The sequence below is a fragment of the Engraulis encrasicolus genome, chromosome 10 (genome assembly GCF_034702125.1).
Source record: "Engraulis encrasicolus isolate BLACKSEA-1 chromosome 10, IST_EnEncr_1.0, whole genome shotgun sequence".
Lineage (NCBI taxonomy): Eukaryota > Metazoa > Chordata > Actinopteri > Clupeiformes > Engraulidae > Engraulis > Engraulis encrasicolus.
In genome coordinates this window covers 54547964-54571267 of record NC_085866.1, presented here as the reverse complement: position 1 = coordinate 54571267, position 23304 = coordinate 54547964, and the positions used below count along the sequence as shown (strand labels likewise).

At 41.5% G+C, this 23304-nt stretch overlaps 1 protein-coding gene across 4 annotated transcripts in view; it reads right to left on the bottom strand.

Annotated features, from left to right (window-relative positions):
* stat6 (signal transducer and activator of transcription 6, interleukin-4 induced) overlaps positions 1-19351 on the bottom strand; it is a 40016-nt gene extending 20665 nt beyond the window's left edge. For 2 of the 4 annotated variants that reach the window (XM_063209372.1, XM_063209373.1), the window contains exons 1-7: positions 12160-12284; positions 9076-9221; positions 7707-7842; positions 7077-7157; positions 5895-6138; positions 3618-3712; positions 2343-2491 (exon numbers count right to left, since the gene is read on the bottom strand). In XM_063209372.1, the coding sequence (XP_063065442.1) occupies positions 2343-2491; positions 3618-3712; positions 5895-6138; positions 7077-7157; positions 7707-7842; positions 9076-9221; positions 12160-12177 (869 nt within the window). In that variant the 5' untranslated portion in view covers positions 12178-12284. The other 2 variants (XM_063209374.1, XM_063209375.1) reach the window with 2 other exon arrangements.
* Positions 19352-23304: the final 3953 nt, after the last annotated feature.

The following is a 23304-nucleotide window of genomic DNA, read 5'->3' as shown; positions in this document are numbered from 1 at the left end:
GCACTGAAGACCTCAGTGCACTGTGTGCACTGTGCACTAACCATCAATGCACTGACACAAGTGCGTGGAATGAGACATAGGGTTTCACTTTCCTTTCATGTAACAGTTGCCAACTAGCAGAGTTTGGCGGTAGGGTGTTAGTACAGAGTATTGGTCACAGTGCCTGGAGCAGTGTGGGGTTAGGTTCCTTGCTCAAGGGCACTTCAACCATGGATAGAGATGTAGGGAGAGGTGAGGGTGGGAATTGAAACAGAAACCCTCTGATCTTAAGACCACCTAACCATTAGGCCATGGCTGCTCCTAAAAAGTGAGATTGGGAAGGGTTGGGAAATGACCCTGGTCAGATTAGAATCTGGGCCCCGATGGCAAATGTTGCCAATACGTACATGGTGATTTGGTGAAGTGCATAAGTGTGCTGCACCACTGCAATACGACACATAGGCATTCCTGACAAGAGCTGTGATCATGTGGAGGCCATATGAGAGCTGCCAATTGAGCCTTCAGACAGTAACAAACTGGGCACCAATTTGACATAACCTGCTCTGAATCAACTGATAAGATGAGTACACAATATACCACCAGCAACTAACCTGTCACCTCAGGTCACCTCTATTAGAAGGAAAGCATGGCAGGGTTTTCACCTGGAAGTTTTCTGAATGTGGAAGTGACACCACTGGGTATAACCACGAGGCTACAGGTATGTCTTACACAAGAACACATTTGGGGATCCTACTTTTGATATATTATAATGAAGTAAAAACCATTGCACAGTGTATTATCTTTTCTTAACAGTAAGATAGAGATACTTCATGCAGAAGGAATATTTTCATATTTCATTTTACAATGAAAAAACATAGGAAATAATTTGTCAATAATCACATTGCATAATCACATCGCACTGACACATGCGGTAGGATTTGGGATTTGGCTGAAACCAAACCCTGTCAACAAGGCTGAATGTGGCTGAATCCAAAACCGAATCTTGGATTCGGTACATCCCTATGAAATACACTGAAAACCCCTGCACAGCTCTTTATTCACCCACTTGTAACCATGTAACAGTGGACTTTGAGATGTTGGATTGATAGTCATTAATACTTCAGACATTAGTGCTGTGGAGCTCTCAGTGTGCAAACTTCAGAACTTCAAGCCGAGAATAAACATTTGCCCAGTGGTCGCTCAAAAATGTAAAATGTTTATGCCTTCATCTTTATTTTCTATGTTTTTTAATCATCACTAATGTGATGGCTTATTCTTCTTCTCTCTAGGTCAGTGTTCTACACCTTTTTTGAACAAATGCCCCCTGGACCTCATCCTAAGCCTCCCAACGCCCCCTTGATCTCATCATAAGCCTGCCCATGCCCCCCTTACTATTAAAGTAAAAAAAAAAAATGACAATGACAACTAAGCACAACGCCCCTTGGGCTCCCCAACTCCCCCCTGTGGAAACTGTACCCCCCTTTGAGAAACACTACTCTAGGTACTCTTCTGTACATAACTTGTTAATAAATATAACGAGCAAATAAAAAAGGATGTGCTGGTTTCCTGTTTTGACAGCAAAGTGTGACCTCTGAGCCCTGATATGACATTTTATTCTTGCTTATCTAGGTCAGCACTCCATCATTTCATTCTAGATTGCTGTAGTGTGCCATTTGTCATGTAGTGTAACCACGCAAACACACCAAAAGCGACTGAGTGACAACAACTGAGTGACAGAAGAGACAAAAGCGATTTGGGCAACAAGAGGCGATTTGAGTGACTCGAGCCACAGTTTGTAGTTGAATGAAAACAGTCCAGCGACTCTTTGCAGCTTTTGGTGTGTTCGCGCAGTAATGTGATGCTATGCAGACAGTCAAGAGCAACCTCTCACCACGTCTGCAGTGGCCCCAGGTCAGGTTTATAACAGTTCATCCCTTTTGGTAGTTATTGAGGCTTTAATGACCAATTTGACATTCTATTCTAAAACCAAAAAAAAAAAAACATCAGTCTCTCACCATGTCTCTCACCCCCACAAACCTTTTCAACTGTACAGTTAAGTTGGTACAGCTTTTATGGAGAATTTGACACTCTCTTCAGGGAGATATCCCACAAAGCTGGTTCGGCAGTAAATCAGGTTAAGTTAACCTAGAGGTAGTGGTAAATCATCTAACAAAATATGCTGAAGTCCTCGTTTTCTTAACTGAATGATCGATTAGGATGTTTACAAATTCATGTGGGTTAACCAAGCCTGGTTTATCACTTAACTATGTCCTTGAAATGCCCACCATGTCTGCAAGACGGCCCAGGGTCTCGTTGAGGTGCTGTCCTATATGGATATCCATTGTAATAGTGTGACGACTCACCATGTCTGCAGAGGGCCCAGGTTCTCGTTGAAGGGCCCACCGATGGTAGCCTGGTGCTGCTCCCACCGCCAGTCCTTAATCCTCTGGACCAGCTTCTTCTGGCACTCGGCCAGCATGGCAATGGTCTCGTGTAGCAGCTGGACACGCGTCTTTAAACACAAGAGGGGGAGGGGGGGGGATTTTATAATGTACAGAAACCAAGCAGGGCCTTACATCAGGGCCAAATACTTTCTGACCAACCACTTCAAACCCTCCAAGGAATCATGTAAGCCTAATCCCTGCATCTTATTTCTCATTCCTGTGTGTGTGTGTGTGTGTGTGTGTGTGTGTGTGTGTGTGTGTGTGTGTGTGTGTGTGTGTGTGTGTGTGTGTGTGTGTGTGTGTGTGTGTGTGTGTGTGTGTGTGTGTGTGTGTGAGAGAGAGAGAGAGAGAGAGAGAGAGAGAGAGAGAGAGAGAGAGAGAGAGAGAGAGAGAGAGAGAGAGAGAGAGAGAGAGAGAGAGAGAGAGAGAGAGAGAGAGATTTCTTTTACTTTGCATTGCTACTCTGCAAGAGTGATTGATGAAATGTGTGGTCGATAAGCAATAAAGCAAAAAATATCTTGCATGGCATTACCCAAACATCCATGAACAGTTTCTACAGCACATAGCCAGGGCTGGGTATGTATGGCAAGGCTGACTGTTCTTTACTACCTGATACTGTAGGACTCCTCTGGTGGTCTAGCTATTCCATGGCTCACAAGAAAGTCATCTACTCTAACGAGGGATAGCAGTTGCATCAAGTCAACAATTTTCTTTGGATTTATTTGAGGTATAAACGTCTGAGTCTTGAGAAAATTTGTGACTTGATTGAATGTTTTTAATCTTAAGCATCTTTAAGTTTCATGAAAAGTGCTACATAAAACAGAGATAAGTGGCCGGGTATGATTGCAGCCTCATGTCCCAACCAGGACGAAGAGGATGAGTAAGTAAGTAAGTAAGCCAGTACGTAAGTAAGTAAATACATCAGTAAGTTCATAATTAAGTAAGCAAGTTAGTAAGTAAGTAAGTAAGTAAGTAAGTAAGTAAGTAAATAAGGGGTAACATGTACTACTAGGTGTACGCAAGCAGGAGGTACGTGGAAATATGTAATACAGTAATAACAAAATGTATTGAGCAGAGTCACATTGGAATAGAGGCAGTGGCAAAGACCACAGGTAAGGGGTACTCAAAATATGACAAAAGGAGTAGATGTGACAGTTTATGAAACATTACAGTACTCTGCATGGTCAAGCTTACCTTGCCAAAGTCCCGGTATTTGCACTCGAGTGCCTGAATGCGTTTTTGCTTCTCTAGCTGTTGTGGATCCGGCTCACAGGAGCCCTGCATGGGGCCTGAATAAAGACATGGGAAAGTTCCTGTAGTACAGTGGTTCTCAACCTTTCAGAGCAAACACTACTTTGACCTCATCATAAGTCTCACAACGCTCCCTTGACCTAATGCCCCCCCATGACAACTGAGCCTCCCCAGTTGTATCCTCAACGACCCCCCGGGCTCTGTAACGAGCTTCCATTGAGAAACACTGTAGTTCTTTGACTCCTGAGATCCTGCTGAGACAACTGCTGGAAATCAACATTGCAGTATCCAAATATGATGCCACACAAACTATTTATAGCATACTTTGATAGATTAGATATCACTCGGCCTTACGCTAGTCAACTAGCCTACTTTAAGTAATGCTACGTGACAACAATAAAAACATAACTCCAAACACACTCCGGGTAACACTGCTTGTCATGGAAGCACAAACCAGGTTGACTGAACACCACCACTCAGCTCGACAAGACACCTGGGTTGTATGTGGGAAAGTGCCTTTTGTGTACATATTTTTTCTTCTGTCACTTTCAGGGTGAAGGCCATTTCTTAATTTGATTCAAGGCCCTCCATGGACTACTTTACTTTACAAAATATCTGGTGACCTCATAAGTTTGAGGTGAATCTGGTGACCCCATGTTGAGTCCCCATCCCCAGTTTGAGAACTCCTGACCCATGTACCCCCATAATGCACTACCATAGTACCAATTACTACCATAGTACCAATTACTACCATAGTACCACAATAAATTGACATTACACAGTGCTTTTAGTAATGCATTATGACTTGGACCTTGCCAATTTATAACAGGGGCCATTTCTTAACGGGATCAACCTTATTTCAGCTTTTTTCAACCATGCGATCGGGACCCCATGTGGGGTTGCTTGACATGTCTAGGTGTGAAAAAAGGATACTGATAAATATGACTTATTAATGTACCATAATAACAGCATAATATTAGATTTCTATAAATATGTATATAAAATAAATATCGGTATAAATATCTGAAAGCTACTCGGGAGTTGCTTTATTTAGGGCAGTCGTGGGTAAGTGGTTAGGACAAGGATTTTCCAACTTTCATGATGAGGAGGGCCACAATTCTTCCTCGCCACCATCGTAGGGCCATATGACCATGGAGCTTATCACTATTGCACAGTTTCCAAGATGACCTCTGAGAAACACCCATGGGACAATTTGCAGCAATGTTAACATGTCTTATGTGTAGAAATAGGAATGAACAATGGGGGTACGTGTGAACCCCTTCTGGTGACTCACAAATATGTGACTGCAACTCACTGAGTTCGAGGGGCAGTTGGTTGCTGGCTGACTGCCAATATTGTTGGGATGTAATAGGAGTGTTCTCTATAGGCCAACAGTATAATAACAAGGGATTGATTCAGTAATGGTTTACAAAAATCCGGTCACTATCATTAGGAGGTGCACCCTTGTACGGGTGAGGCATACATGCAATTTTGTTGTGTGCAGTGACAATGGGAGTTTCCCAGGTAGGCTTTCACTTCTCTATCCTTATTATTACACATATGCCATCTCACCCGTTTGCTGGCTTAATCACACAGCAATCATTGTGACTGGTGGTCTACTTGTGAACCCCTGCTGGGTGCTTACGTACAATGCGGTGCATTTGGCAGAGTTCACTCTGGATATTTTAGTCAGTCAGTGCAGTCAATCCCTGCAGGATCTAAAACAAATACTTTGTACATCATCCAACGGACAAGGGGGATTTGGATGTTCTGATATATTCAAGGAAATTACTTCAAGGGAAAAAAACAACTTAATGGAATACATATTAGTACTATCTCTGACCTGTGTCCTTTCAATGAGCTTCCCAGATGTCAAGAGACTAAAATATTACGTGATGTATTGTTTCAGACCACATCATACTTCACCTATCATGGCTAGCCTTTCAAAATCAGCTCTTGATGTTGGGAGAACTTACAATATATATATAATATATATATAAACAAATAAATATATATACATACAGTATATATAACAATTAATAGTGATAAAACATGATTGATTTAGAGAGGAGGACGCACTGGCATGGAGTCGTTCTGCCTCTCCCATTATCACTTCATAAACACATTACATACAGCATGTTATATAAATGATTTAGAGAGTTCGTACTGGGCATGGAGTCGTAATATTAAAAAGCGATTCATTTAGAGAGGAGGACGCACTTGACATGGAGTCGTTCTGCCGCTCCCAGTTGACCTCCTCCTGCAGCTGGTGCATCTCCTGGCGGTAGCGCCGGATCTCCAGCACCTTCAGCACCAGGTTGTCCATGTCCTGGGTGCCCTCGGGCCGGCCAAGGGCCTGGAGCCCGTTGGGGGGCCGCGGGCTCTGCGACAGCCCTGGCTGGTGGAGGCCGCCTAGCTGCCCCGTCTGACACGGCGTGGGGTGGTAGTGGCCCACCATGGGGACCTGTCAATCAATCAATCAATCAGTCAGCCGATCGATCAAATCAATCAACTAATCAATCAACTAATAAAAAATACAAAAACGGTCAAAAACCATTAAAGCGTAAGATTGCAGGAGGCTCACATTGAAACATGTATATTGAGACAATTATGGACGGTGCTATTGAAATAATTGAAATAAATAACATATCATATCAACCGAACGTCCTAGACCGTACAAAAGTAGAAACAGCACCTTATTGAAGAGGACTCACACCCTCAGCAGTAATCATATCCTTTGTCTAGGACTACAAGGGAGTTTTTAATCGCCCATGTTGCTCCCGAGGGAATTTGACATTACCAGTTGGCTAGTCTGTCAGCCCTGTTATTTAAATATGTCTTCTTCGATGCTTCTGGGTAATCTTAGACCTCTTCTCATAAACATGTAAATTCAAGGATACATTTGACATGTTTCTAGTTTAGGTGAAAACAAACAGCATGAGGCTATTCTCATAACACTTTAGATTTCTTATTTTGAACTTCATCACATTACTTTTAACAAGTTTTATAGACTATCGTATGTAGTGGGGGTATGGGACAAAGGCCAATTCAAATGTAAGATGTCTTTCTCCTAAATCTCCCTGAGCAGACAGCTGATCTTTGGTTATAGTTTTAATCACCAAGTTAGGTATTCATATTTCCCTCTGGAATGCCGCTGTGTCCATTCTTCTTAGATCCAAATAGTAGCTCTGTCCTAGGACCATGTATAGTCTTACGCACCCCTTGACCATAATTAAGTGCAATTCTGTGTAACTCTGTGTTGATCAATGCAAACACACACACACACACACACACACACACACACACACACACACACACACACACACACACACACACACACACACACACACACACACACACACACACACACACGTGCGAGGTGTAAGATGTGGTGCACTGTACCCTGGCCAGGCTAAGGAACTCGCTCTCCTTCCTCAGCGTGTCTCTGACGGTCTGCACAAGTGGCATTGGCTGGACATTGCTCTAAAAACACACACAGGAAACAGATGGTCACACTTCAGTCCACATGTAAACAACAGCATTGATGTAATAACAACAATGTAAAAAAAACATCAATGTTAAACAGACCACATGTTCAGTATCATATGAGTATGAGACCACTTAATGTATATGCATGTCGTATATTGTCACTGACCAGCACAAATCTTCTGTCTCCACTTTCTGTTATGTAAAATGATTTTTTTGTCAAAACCTCTATTTTCTGAATAAATAAACATTTCATCATTCAAAGTGGGTTTTAAATAATTTAAATAATATTTTTTTAACACTAATTAAATTATAAATTAGTTTCTGAAAAGTGGAGATATGAGGTTTCTGCCAGCCCTAGTGATGGCCAATCCATCACACTGCATCACCCGTACGCTTCACACATACGGTCCCTTACGTACCACCCACCATACTTCTCCCATTCAAGGATTTCTCAATGGTGCCACCACAGGCAATTGGCCAGTCAGCGCAACCCTGATAAGGCAATATGATAGCATTATGAATTACAACGCATTCTACCATTACCATTTTCCTGCTGAAGTCCTGTAACCGCAGCCTCTCCAGGACGTTCTGATGCTGATTGGCCTGTTCCCTGAGGAGGTCGGAGATCTGATCACGCAGTACTTGGGCCTGCTCCACATTATCAGCCTCCAATCGATCCCTGAAAACACAAAATACATGTCATTATCAGCCTCCAACCGATCCCTCGAAACACAACACACATTCAATTCCACATTCAATTCCAATCAATTACAAAAAGGCCATTAAAAATATTGAAGTCAGTCAATGAGATGGTTCATACTTATTGGCTTGACTTATTACAAGGTGGTGCTACATGCTCTTGGCAAGACCAGTAGACTGTACGAGAAAAAAAATCACACCAGCAATTTGATATCCATGGGCTAACAAGAAAGTTATTATTATTTTATTGAAGTCATTCACTCAGTGAAGGCCCACATGGGGAGCCTTATATGAGAACCAACCCAGAGTGAGTGGCATAGCGGTAGGATTGCTTTAAACCCAACGTGATAAGATAATGTGCTTTATAGTGGAAATCTGCAACTTATTTTAGTCATATTAACTTGAACTGTCGTGGGATTCCGAAAGTAGTACATGAAATAGCCCATCACGGAAAAAACAAGAAAGCGTTCTCGAGCCCCAACCAAAGCCTATAGTCTTAACCAGACAGGTTCAGGGGTGTGGGTAGCGGCCAAATCCCACGACTCCTCTGGCATTTTGGAGGACGGGACAGGAAGTTGAATGCTTTATTTTTTAGATAAATTTGGGAATTACATGCATTTAGCGACTGCAGACTTAGTGGTTTTCAACTTAATGTATTAATGTCAACAGGAAGCCATACAGAGCGCAGCTTTAGGTGGGGCATGACGACAGGACTATGTGAGTAGTTTCATTTATCTGGAAATGTGCAATATCGACTAAGGAAAAGGTACAATAAATGGTTACAACAATGCGGCCTGCACACCTCACTGACTGTGCAATATGCACACAGGTATAAGCATACTCAAACAAATATTCTGATTTCATCTCTTGCATTTCATGTATGCAATAATATGGGATCTTGCATCATGACTTCTGTTGACATTCAACATTTAAATACAAAATAAAACAGAGCAAGCTTCGGCATGCAAGCTGGATGCCAATGATGTTGAGGGAGGAAATGGTGCAAAAAGCAAAAAGGCATGCAGGATCTGACAGCGCTAAAGGAATGCAGGCTCTCACAATGCTGAAGGCATGCATGACATGACATTGATGAAGCCATGCAGTCTCAAGGTCCTGCACCTCTATGGTAATGCTTGATGGCGATGGGGACCAGGACTTATATAATATAATGGACTTATTGCATATAATATAATATAGGGCATACAGTACGTACCAGGGTTGCTCCTCTATCCAGGCGGCCAGGTAGTGCCTGACGTCCATGGGGAACAGGACACCAGGGTACAGCTCACTCAGCATCTCTTGGGGCAGCTGCGTCGCCAACAGCTTCATCTGCTCCCATTGAGCCATTGTCACACAATGCTAAAATGGAGGAAGTGAGTTATTAGTTATTAATACTATAGTTGCCATCTTTACACAATACTGAAAAAGAGAACATATTACATACATGTACACAAAACATTACATTGCGTTACATTACATTACATTTAGCAGGTCGTCTTTGACCAAAACGACTTATAAGGAGTACAGAGTGAGGGGTCAGTACAGCAGTATACAAGTAATGTAGAACAGATAGAGAGCAGAAAAATAGTGAAGGACCTATGGAATGTAGTGCAGCTGCAGGTTAGTACCCATGATTAGAGGTGAGTAGAGTTAGTTATGTTATGCAGGGAAGCTCTCTCTGAGGAGATGAGTCTTCACTAGCTTCTTGAAGATTGAGAGGGATGACCCTGCTCTTGTAGCAAATGGTAGCTTATTCCACCATTGAGGGACAATGACAGAAAACTGCTTGGACTGGGATCGCCTTGTGTGAGTAGAGGGCAAGGCTAAACGGTTGGTACTGGAGGAACGTAACACCCTAGAAGGAACATATGGCTTTAGTATAGCCTTCAGGAAAGCCGGGCAGAACCTGCTATAGCTTTGAAGCCAAGGGTCAGAGCCTTGTGTTATATTCGAGCAGACAAGCACCCTTTTGGGTTGGTTGAACACCAGATGTGCCACCCGTTCTGGACCATTTGGGTGTTATTGCACAGGCTGGAAGGCCAATCAAGAGGGATTTGCAGTAGTCAAGGCGAGAGAAGTTGAGTGGCATATTGGGTCAGGTAGGGTCTCATCTTTTTTTATACTGCACAGTGAGAAGTGGCATTACACGATTATCAATGCTATTATTATGCAATAATGTCCTATCCCCAAAATTTCAGGCAAAAAAACATATTCTGCCGCTAAGGTTTGGTCTAGATTACTAGGCTAAGCTAAAAAGGTTAACATAGTATCTTTATCAACTAATTCTCAACTTAATCAACTAATCTCTCAAAACTGCTGATGGGATTCTAGATGTAGTCAGGTTTAGACAAGCACAAAGACAAACAAAGGCACCAGCCATTGGCCCAACTGACTTCATGCATCTTGCAATATTTCTAGTGCACCTACACAGCATAAACGTGCATATGGTATCTTCTTCAGACAGTTGTCACAAAAGCAGAATACCAAAGACCATCTGAAAGAAGGAGCAGGAACGGAGCATAGAGACTCTGTGTTTGATGTTTTTTTTTATCCAGCACTAGTTGGCTGGATGTTCACACAACCACAACATAACTAAAAGCATCACATCTGCTCCATATTCAACACTGTTGTTGTGGCTGTGGCTTTCTACATACCATACAGCCAGAGCAACATGAACTCACAGAATTTTGTGAAATGAACACGACTTCTTGGGACACAAAGTCTGTGGTGGTTTCACAGATTTTGCCAGAATTCCATGATGGGGGTCACACAAGTGCTTTCTCTATGTTACCACTTGTGTTCTCATGATTCAAATATGATGATTCATTTTTTTTTATTCCACAAAAAGCATTGGCGGCTAGGATTAGGTATTGTTCAGGTCTAGGCACATCTTAAAGAGCTATAGCATTCTTTTGTTTAGCAACAGAATTTTGTATCAAACCACTGGAAAAGGTATTTCACCACTGCAAGGTTTGTCTTTTCTAATGATGAACTTAAGATCGTTCTGTGGGAACATAGAATGCAATTCTGTGACCTATCACAGAATTCTGGAATCATCTGTGACGGGCCATGTTTATTTCACGAAATTCTGTGAAATCAGGTTGGTTAGACCATAATACCAACTCAAGAGTAAACTAGCACATATGCCTGTAGCTTGTGTTTTGCAACACAGTATGGCACTGTATGAGTGGATACAATGGGATGCCATGGTGTTATGATCTGGAAGAAAACTGGAAAATCTTAAAATTCCCTGCACATAACATCTTTCTCGTCTCTAAATAGCTGTTAAACAACATTGCAGTGAGACAAAAGCCCTGACTAATGTTCCTCTGAAAGGAAAGGGGAAGGATTTGCACACCGCTTGCAAAGGACTTAATGTATTCAAGAAAGCCGTGTTTGGGTCAGAGATCTTCAGGCATCTTATGTAAGATTTCTTACAGACTTACTTCAATAAAAGTCCTTCACGAGCAGTGTGCAAATCCTTTTCTGTCTTTTTTGTCAACTCCTGAAGTTTGTACGCACCCTCCACTACACTTTATCGTTCCTCTGAAAACCATTGGTACAAAAAAAGCTTACAAGATCTCTAAGAAACAAGGTCAAACAATATACAGTACACTGCATGCAAACCTGATGAACAAATGGACGGACCAACCAACCGACATTGAGGCTGATAATGATAGAGTTACTGGGAGTGACTAAAACTGGTTACATGCTGCTATTCCGTCATGGTATGGGGGTTACCCCCTTGCCTTGGAAATCCCATGCAGCTTTGCAGTCATTCCGATTTGAAAGACAGCATGGCAGCTATCCTAATCGAGGGATCCTGAGCTAGGGAGCCAATCAGAGAGTGAGGAGCGGTGGAAAGGCAATGATTTCGGTTTGTTTGATACAGAATTAACTCCGGTTAATTCTGAATAAAGCTTACTTCCAATTTGAAAACGTCATGTAAACACTTCACAATTAAATTAAATATCAAAGTAAACTTGATGGAACTACTTAATTCATAATTATTCATTCGGAATTAAAACGTCATGTAAACCTAGCAAATGTCTCATTATCACATAAGCCTAGCTAATCAGTTTCAATTAACTTAACTTCTTGTAATGTCATGTAATGTAATGTAAAGTAATGCAATAAATAACCAACCTTAAAACCCTCCTTAAGCTCCTTAGAATGGGTCATCATGATAATTGTATTGTTGTGCAAAGAGCTCTAACATTGCTGAAATCTCTATTATGTGGTAAAACATGTGAAAGGATAACTTCAGTCAATTTCAACATGCAGTTGTAATGCTCACCAGGCGCGGAGTGGCCATCGGGAGATCGGGGACTTGTCCCGGTGGGCCGCGGCCGTGAAATGTAACATTGCGGCCGTATTATATTCTCAGCCGGCCCTAAAGTTCCAAATACGTAATTTCAACTGCTCACTCACTACTTTCCACTTCATTCTTTACAGACTATGTCTACTTGCCAGTAAATATACCGTGTACCAAATGGCAATACCTCAGTGACGGTGTCAGACAGTAAATTGGCCACACCCCTTGTCAACTTACACTTTCCATACACCGTAGATAGCGGAAGTTTACTAGATCTTAGTAACACAGTTTCGTTTTCAGTATTTGAAGAACCAGTGATATTTAGATTGGTTACCAATAGATGGAGATATTAATAAGTTCCATGTGCCAGTCCAGATTCACTTGTTCTGTGGTTATTGACTTGGGTTACGAACAGACTCCACTAAGTGGTAAGGACGTGAACTGCAGCTAAGTAGTGTGTTTTGTTTTGATGGCATAACTACCGGTATATCTCCTTATAGTCGAAATAATATTATTATCATACATATATGTGTCACATTTGGGATGTAGCTTATGTAATGTCTGGAGAAATGGAACAAAATATTTACCACACAAGATTCTGATGTGAGCAGTGCTGGGTGTGTAAACTGTGGCTTAAAGTGGAGTAATTGCAAGAAACCAACACATTTGCTGCGATGAAGACAGCGTTTTAAGGTAGGCCTACACCGTTTAGTTATTAATTTTGTTGACTTATGGTTGTGCTTTGAAGTAGCCTAGGTTTGGCTTATTTGCTGCATGGTGGGTTTATTGCACAATGTAGACAGACTTTTTGTAAGATATAGCCTACTCTTCTAGAAATCCCCACACTCATTGTGCCCGTGCTCATCCTGTCTTCCTTAAACGATAGCCTATTTCAATAGGTCTACAAACTGTCAAAATGACAGTGGAGTGCACATTTTCATGGAACAGTAGCGTGATGTAGCCTAACCTGCAACTAGATATGGTGAATGCTTTGGACTGTGATGATGGCTGTTTGTTTCATCAAGGTGTAGGCTACAATTCTCCATTTCAGGTTATTTTGACAACACTAATGTCCACATGTAGTACGACTGCTGATTTCGTGTATTTTGTCTTTTTGGTTGTTCGCATTGGTTTTTTTTTTTTTTTTGGGGGGGGGGGGGTTAAAAAGGGCCGCCAAGGGGAAAATTGTCCCGGTGGGAAAAGTCGTCCCACTCCGCCCCTGATGCTCACACTAACCTGGACTTGTCAGTACCTGAGGTTTTTTCCCAGCCTTTTCCAAGATGGGGGCATGTAATGGGGGCAGCAGTTTGTTTACATTTCAAAAAAACATTTTTATTTATTCCCAAAAACATCCAAAAGATTATGCAACATCAGCAGACAACTATCAAACAGCGGAGTAGGTCTATGTTTTTTTTTAAAAATGTAAACAAACGCTGCTCCCATTAGAATAGCTCATATCTCGTAAAGGGCTGAGCCAAAAAATGTGGCATCACCGGGTACCGACAAGTCAAGGGTAGTGTGAGCAATACAACAGCATATTGAAATTCACTGAAGTGGTCCTTTAAGAATGGAGTAAAACATGTTCAGAATGGGGTAAAACATTTTCAGGGGCCCTCTCCGTTTGATTTTGTTGCAGTAATATTCACCTCAATATAGCTGCAAATGAATCAGATACAAATGAACTGTCAACGGTCAAAGTGAAAGTTGTCCACAGATGTATTGGATATGCATAGCCTGTGCCTACTCAGGACGGGGAGGGGGGGGGGGGGGGGTGGAGGGTTAACATGTGATGTCACTACAAATGGAAATAGTGAGGAAGGAACTGGTAGACTCAGCATTAGGCACATTTACACACACATGTATACAGTACTGTATGCATAGACGATATTTCAACATACGGGTCATTTCACGTGAAATCAGACACTTTGGGACCCGACCGATACGGATTTCAATCATACTTGCTGTGCCTGTTTAGTAGCAAAGTAGCACCCCAGAACTGCATGTTTGTGAATCTGACACCAATATTAAGGGAGAAACAGACTAGCAAAGGTTGACATGTGAGGGTCACTATGCATTCAGCCTTGATTATATCAGTCAGTCACAAAAGGATGTCTGAGGTATTGTTTGAAAGCTCTTTTCTGGCTCTACAAATTACTCAAACAGCATGGAATACAATAACATTCAGAATATGAATTATGATACATTGAAAAAAAAAATGGAATATCAAAAAAACGCATATTTTAAAATGGCCGGTTCACTGTCTAAACATAGCCTGTAAGGTCATAAACAACACCTGAAAATGGGGTGTTTGGTTCTTTATTCATTTCAGAGACAATGGTACTCAAAAATATGGCATCATACAAATCACCTAGTAATAATATGGTGATACCATAGTAATATCACATGACAGCATGTCTATCGGAATATGTGAAGGATGGAGATGGTCCATGAGGATGCAGGAAGTTCAGTTTCACCTCGCCAGTGCACGGCATACATTCTATTCCTCAACACATGCTAGCCACTACTTGCCATACAGCTACAACATACCCTTTGATGCTTGAACATTTTTTTTAAAAATCCTTAACTGAGCTTATTATTTCAACCCTGCCTTCTCTGAATGCTGAAAATGGTCTAGCTTCCACTGTTTTGAGTACCTGGAATAGGGACCAACAAGGGTGCAGGGCCCACCGGGAAAATGCCCGTTATGCCAGATGGCCAGTCCAGCCCTGTCCTTGACACTACTCTATTACTACTTCATTACAACTCATTTCAACCTTTGTGTCCCATTATCTCTGAAATGAATAAAGAACCAAACACCCCATTTTCAGGTGTTGTTTATGACCTTACAGGCTACGTTTAGACAAGAAACCAGCCATTTTAAAATATATATTTTTTTGATATTCAATTTTTAATTTTTCAATGTATCATGATTCATATTCTGAAGGTTGTTGTATTCCATGCTGTTGAGTAATTTGTAGAGCCAGAAAAGAGCTTTCAAACAATACCTCAGACATCCTTTTGTGACTTACACTGACTGATATAATCAAGGCTGAATGCATAGTGTCCTACCCTCACATGTAAACCTTTGCTAGTCTGTTTCTCCCTTAATATTGGTGTCAGATTCACAAAAATGCAGTTCTGGGGTGCTACCTTGCTACTAAACAGGCACAGCAAGTATAATTGAAATCCGTGTCGGTCGGGTCCCAAAGTGTCTGATTTCACGTGAAATGACCCATACAGTACTTGATGTCTACTACTCACCTAGTAGTACTGGGCTTGTAGACACTTTTTAGTCAACAGGTTTCTCCTCTTTCAGACTTGAAAATGAACTGAATACACTAAGTGTCATGTTTCCACACCTGTCAGTCAAAATAATGATGGCATTGTCCCCTGTAACACAGCAATCAGAAGACAGTAAAATAAAATGATGACAGAATGTCAAATTATGTCATATAACTTACATGCCAGAGAGTAACATGCTCTTCTTGAAAAACAGTAGGCTACACTGTGATACAAACTGAACATGAAACGTCAGTCACAGAGTTCACAAAAGGGGCAATGTTCATCCTAAAAAAATGCATTGCTTAACTCCAGAACACAGCACAGAGATGTTGCATGTAAAAAAAATAGCAGTTAAGATCCTGTCGGGTACACAGTACAAAATACAGTGCTACCTAGAAATCCACTCAGAGAGTGCAGACCTCCGCCAAGAAAGCTATTTGATAGAACATTTGGATAATGTTACACCATCTTTTTCCAAGTCTTTCTGCCTTCTTTTTGTGGAGTTAGAAACTGGAATGTCAAAATTCGCCTTATCCCGCAATGGTGAAGAATCTTTTTAAAAATCCTGGATCCAGATCGTGATGTGGATCTGATCACGACCAAAATGTAATCACTTCTTCCTTTTGTAATTTCCATCAACTGCACAAAGTTTCATCCAAATCCGTTCATAACTTTTTTAATTATCCTGCTAACAGACAAACAAAGAAAACAAACAGACAGACAGACAGACTCAGCAACGTGACCGAAAACATAGCCTCCTTGGCAGAGGTAAAACACTATTCTGAGAATACTGTACTATATAGTCCCAATCCTCTCAGTTTTAAATCAACTATGTGTTTTGCAACAAGGTTGGATTTAACATTAGGAAGAGCATACAGTATACAGCATATGCATTCCAGGGTTAATTCAACTCTCTCAAGAGTTGATAGTCACTTTGGATAGAATCGAACTCTCAAAGACAGTTACTAGAATGGCACTGACCAAGTCAAAGAATTGAAATGAAAACTACAATCAAATGGTACTATATATTCTCATAGTAGTGTTGAATAAACACAACATTTGTTAATGTGTAGATAATGTTCCTGTTACATTATGTCTAGGTAACCAGCTGCTGATTTAATCACCAATTGCTCATGGCTACTTTAGTTGCAGAATAAATAGAATCAAAAGCTGCAAAACATGACTCTCTCTCTCAATGCCAGTTAGAACTTGTACATTCTTCAGGTTGCTCCACTGTGCTAATTCCCACCTTCAGTAGGCCTACCTGTAGTAGGTAAGCCTTTGGCATCGGGTGCATTGCTATTGACAGCTGAGTGATTCTATCCGTAGTGAATCGCCACACTAGCATGCTTAATCCCTTCTTTTAAGAGAGTAACAGAAGCACACTAGCCTACTAACACAGTGGGCTAGATGAGCGCTGAGTTTCACACCAGTTCACAATAATACTTGAGTGATGCATGGCATGGCATACTACACACAGCACACCATAGCCCCTTTTCAACACACTACCCAACTTCATTTACAAATAAACACACTCTAGACGTTATACACTATCTCCTTGTTACAGGTCAAAAGTTACAATACCATGATATACTATAAAACCATTAAGGAATTATCAGAGCTGGGAAAAAATATGTACGTGTATGGACCATTCATTTACGAATGATACGCTCACAATGTGTACCGCTACGCCAGTGTAAAGCAATAATGGACCTTGAATAGGCTTTACCATGACAGCACGAGGCCTTAAGTACTTCGACATTACACAGGGGCTTTAGTAATTCATTATGACTTGGTCATTGCCATTCTAGTGGTAACAGCACCTTTATAACAGGGGCCATGTTTTAATGGATTATACTGAGCTTCTTAGTAAAGTAAGTGACTACATAAAGAACTTATGAACTCACTAAACTATTAGCGAAGCCAACCTGAGGTTTAACCAGGAAAACAACTATATGTGGGGTGATTTTTTCCATGTGCTGGCCTGAGTGCAGATTACGTGCGGCGAGTAGGGGACATAAAATTACTAAAATTAGTCAGACCCAAACATGCTTTAGAATGAACAAGGAAGTGACAGTGTGGAAGAAAACAAACAAACAAACAAACAAACAGCACCATCACCATTTCAAATGGACTGCGTACTATGAATTACAGACTTCCACACTCTAATACTGAGGAATGTCAGAAATGGCACAAAATGTGTTGTCCCTGAGCACACATCAGCACACACGTGTTGAAAAATTCAACACTATTTGTGTCATTTCTGACACAATACAGTAGTACAATGGAGCAACAACATTTTGACACATACCTTCTTACAGTGCATGCATACAGTCATTAAAATTGGACTTAGGCCTAACATTCAGAAATGGCATGCAACAGTAGAACATTTTACACAATAATACAGTTCACTTACACAACAGTTCGCTTTTACACATCAAAGCAGCCTAATTTAGTCCTACAGACAACTGTCACAGCCTCAGTGTTGATAGTACCCCTCCTTTCCAAAAACAATGCTGGCTAACAGGCAGGTGTTAAGTGATTTAAGAGGTCATGCTACCATTTGTACAGTTGTCGCAATTAGGTATTTTATGGAAATATAGGAGCATGTAGTCAAGAAGACCCACACTCAAACAACGGTGACAGAACCACATGAAGTCATTAACACATAAAACTTTCTCTATATGGATTGGCACACGAACCGAGTTAGAACATAGCTTACACATACTGGATATGCTCGGTATCATTCGCTTGAAAGCCATGTCCAGTTTGACAGCGTCAAATGGACACCCAACACTCCACTAAGGACCACGAGTGAGCATAATTTTACAACTGCTACGCAGATGGCCAAATAGTGTCGCCTATGGGGACGTGCGTAAAACTGTTTTATTCCTGCTTTTTTTCCATTGTGTTCATATAATTTTGAAAATAGACACTTATTGTGGGTTCCTCTTACCTTCAAGCAATACACATCTGGATTATAAATCCTATCTAACCGCGAATGTTGCTACTTTCACAGTTCCGTCCTCCCACCAATGTGCGCCAACGGGCAAAATGGTGCAATCAAATTCACATGCGGAAGACACGTAGGCTGCTTATTTTAATGCACAAGTAGACAATCGCTTTAACAACTGGATGCGACAGTCAAGGAGAGCTGTCCCGACTGCCAATCTGACATTACCTAGGCGTAGTCTGGGTTGTGACAGCCACAAGACAGACCGTCACGACACTGCAACACAAATACAACTCCCAATGTCGCAAAGGTGGAAGTGATAGGAAACAAGTTTCCTGTATTAAGTACAGTATCTAAGTACAATCTGTTCCACAACATAGCCATCAGATGAGCATTTCTGCGTGTGTTCTTGTCCGCGCCGTCTAGAACATAAGCTAAAGATTGTTTGAACAAACGTTTTGTCTCCATCCCGAGGCTGAGCGGGGTTGCTTTTCAGTTTGTCAAGCCTCGGCCTAGTGGAAGTCAATGCCTATCGGAAAAATATGTAACGTGTCGAAAGTTGAGTTTTTTTAATCAAGTCAAGCGGATCTCATCAACGCAGTTTTTTTAGTCCACAACTCAAGATGGTCTCAGATATTTGAACGTGGACGTATTTGTTGACATTCGGAGACGATGGAGGGACAGTTCATGGACATCAATCACTCAATTTACGATCTTAAACGATAGGCCATAGCAAAGACATGGGCCTACTTACCAGCCGGTTATACGTCGCCTCTACGTCCACATACCCGAATAAATCCGAAAATGAAGTTCTTGTGGACAAAAGTCGGATGTTATAGGCCTATGTAGGGTTACTCCCAGTTGAAAGTACAGACACTACTTCGAGTATTTCGCAGAAGACTTCCCTCTCTCTCTCCAACGAAACCGAAAGTGTGTCAGTGGCAGCAGATATCGAGCCTATTGCATGCCAAAACGCAAAGGAAGTCTTACGACCGGGGCATAGGCTAGTAAATCAATCCCTTTCTATTCTATAGAGTTGTCGAGTCTGCTAATAATCTTGGATAGTATTGGGGGTTTTTTTTTCAGCGTAGGCCTAAGTGAAATTAGAGGATAGAAAGACACTCACCAGTAGCACTTGTTGAAAAATAGCCTACTCTTGATGGATGAACACATGATATAGGCCTACAAACAACTTTAGTGAGAAGTAGGCATACAGTAGGCTACCTAGACCCTATAGCCTATAGCTTATGAAGAGTGACTTACAGGTGTAAATGGAGATTAAAAACTGTTTATTTACTGGCAGGTGTTCATATGGCCAGTGGGTTTATGATAGCATGCAAAACAGTTTGGCACGGTAAAGATATTTTAATGGCGGACTCCTTCCCATCCCTCCTCCCTTCATTGTAATATTGTAGGCCCTATTATGGACTGAATTCACGCATAGCACACATGGTGTGTTAATTAGGCCTAAATCAGCTGCCCACGGAGTACACATAGGGCATCAGCAGATCCTTTCACCTTGGTAGCAAATTGTGCTAAGGACCAGATTCTTTGATACAATAGCCTGCACTAGAAAGTGAAAAGGAGACTATGGTTTACCCAGCATAACCAGCTAGGTAGGCTAGCCCACATCATTTGGCAAAAGGGCACTTCCCCAGAAGTAGCCTGTCACCCACACTAAAGTGTACAGTGTGTGTGTGTGCCTGCATGTGGGCAGGAGGGTGGGTGTTGGCCATCTGTCTCACCTGTCTTTCTCTTGACCCCGCCCACTCATTTCCTTTCATTCCCACACAGACTTCACATCCGGGAGCTCCCTGTAACTTAATTCACAGGTCACGTCCAGGAGCCAGGACCATGGCATGTACAGCAGGTAGGCGAAATAAAACGAAGTTCACAGAGTTACATCCTGGAGCTCACAGCCACCTTGGTATACACAGAGTAGGCCTATCAGGCACATCGGCATTAACAGGAGGAAGTCAAGCCCAAATGTGTCCACTGCCTACCACATTCTTCACCACATCTTAATAATAAAAGAATAAGATATCAATTATAACATAATAACAATAATCAGGCAGCTCAATCAGCTTAGTAGTGTGGTGTCCTGTACACTTTGCACTGTACTGTGGAGCTGTAATTGCTTGAACATCATGGACATTGCATGTATATCTATCTATTAAACTTCACAGAGAGATAACACAACCGTTGATAAGCTTTTTTTTCCTTCTGTGCTCGGTGTATACAGTCCCAGGAAAAAGTTTGTACACCCTTTGAAATTTCTTACATTTCTGTCAAAATTGAGCATAAAACATGGTCTGATCTTACCGGAAATCTCAAGAAGGAACAATCAGAGTCTGCTTTAATTAATTCCACCCAAACATTTACATGTTATGATATTTGTATTGGTCATAAGGCCATAACATTCACAGGAGAGCAGGGCATAAGTAAGTACACCCTTGCATTAAGTAGGTTTTAACCCTCAGTTAGTTGCAATATCATCAACCAGACTTGTCCTGTAGTTGCAGATCAGATTGACAAAACAATCTGTTTGTATCTTGTCTTTCTCTTCTTTAGAAAACTGCCTCTCGTCAGCAAGGTTTGTGGGATGTCTGGAGTGCATAGCTTTCTTGACTTCATGCCATATAATCTCAATTGTTTTTTGTCAGGGCTTTGACTGGGCTATTTCAGAATGTGTATTTCATTATTATGAAGCCATTCTAAAGTCGATTTGCTTCTAAAGTATGGGTTGTTGTCACATTTCGGGACCCATACTCTTGTGTGCTTCAACTGTGTGACAGACTTCCTCGGTTCTTTTCTGTAAAATATCACAATAAACTTGAGTTCATTCTTCCACTGATAATAGCAAACTGTCAAGGGCCTGAGGCAGCAAGGTAGCCGCATATAATGATGCTCCCGCCACCATGCTCAGAAGAGGATATGTAACCAAGAATAGCTAAAAATGGGATTCATTCTGCCAATCTAAAATTAATGGGGTTTCTGTCCAAAAAAATATTGCTGCACCTTTGAGGTTTGCGAAAAAGCATTTATATGCTTCATAGAATTACTGCAAAATATTCTGTAAACCAACGTTGAAACCAAAGTTGAATTGTTCAGGGGAACACACAATGTCATGTTTGGAGGAGAACTGGAGAACCACACCTTCACCAAAACATCATCTCCACCTTTCAGTATGGTGGCGGGAGCATCATTATATGCGGCTACCTTGCTGCCTCAGGTCCTTTTCAGTTTGCTATTATCAGTGGAACAATGAACTCAGAAGTTTATCAAGATATTTTACAGAAAAAAGTGAGGTAGTCTGTCACACAGTTGAAGCACGTAAGAGGATGGGTGCTGAAATGTGACAACAACCCATACTTTAGAAGCAAATCGACTTTAGAAAGGCTTCATAATAATGAAATACACCTTCTGGAATAGCCCAGTCAAAGCCCTGACAAAAAACAATTGAGATTATATGGCATGAAGTCAAGAAAGCTATGCACTCCAGACATCCCACAAACCTTGCTGACGAGAGGCAGTTTTCTAAAGAAGAGGGAGACCAGATACATCCAGATTGTTTTGTTAATCTGATCTGCAACTACAGGAAACATCTGGTTGAGGTTATTGCGACTAACTTAGGGTTAAAACCTATTGAATGCAAGGGTGTACTTACTTATGCCTTGCTGTCCTGTGAAGGTTTACATCTTATGGCCAATGAAAATATGAAAACTTGTAAATGTTTGGGTTGAATTAGTTAAAGCAGACTCTGATTGTTCCTTCTTGTGATTTCCGGGAAGATCAGACCATGTTTTATGACCAATTTTGACAGAAAGGTAAGAAATTTCAAAGGGTGTACAAACTTTTTCCTGGGACTGTATTTGTGCATATTTCAAAATAGCTTGATGGAAACACACTGTGAGAATAACAGAAAATATTTCCTTTCTCTGTTCTATTTCATTCTCAGTCATTTTTCCACCAAAAAAGTGTTAGTGGTTTCTGTCTCAGTTAAATCCCCCTATGCTTTCGAGCAGTGTGTTTATGGTGCATTCTGGTTTGCAGGTTACTGAACTTTACCATTATTACACTCTATCTGTCTTGGCTATGGTTGGCTTTGGTTTCACCTTCATTGGTTGATAATTATGTTCATTTTATAATAACCTAAATGGAGAACAAATTTGGGACGGATGTGATGGAGGTCATCTTGCACCTGTTCACCCCCCTCGGGGATTGAACGTGCAATCTCGTCAACTACAACGGTCCGGCAATGGGAGACACAGTACGATACAGCTGGGCCAAGAGACTAGTCTCTCGGCCCAACGGCGCGAGAATGTATGAAGCTATCGGAGGGAGGTTTACCAACGTTCCACGCAAACTCTGTGCTAGCCTCTGTTACACTGTCCCACTTAAACCTCACTTCCATCCGGGTCACGGCACCACTGTGAAGGAAGTCATCTTGCGCCTGTTCACCCCCCTCGGGGATTGAACGTGCTATCTCGTCAACTACAACGGTCCGGCAATGGGAGACACAGTACGATACAGCTGGGCCAAGAGACTAGTCTCTCGGCCCAACGGCGCGAGAATGTATGAAGCTATCGGAGGGAGGTTTACCAACGTTCCACGCCAACTCTGTGCTAGTTAGCCTCCGTTACACGGATTTTGATGAAATTGTCAGGATGGATCACAGTCTGCATGGCTAATTTGCAACTGATTTTTGTATTGGTTATGATCTGGATCTCAGATACAGACATATCTCAGTATCTTTATTGGGATATTTAGGCTGTACACACCTCTCTATTCATTGGTAATTGGATAGTTGTGAAGACAGATGACACACATCTTGCCTGGACTGTGTAGCTGTGATTCACCAGTTGACTATGCACAACCAGGAGCACCTTCAG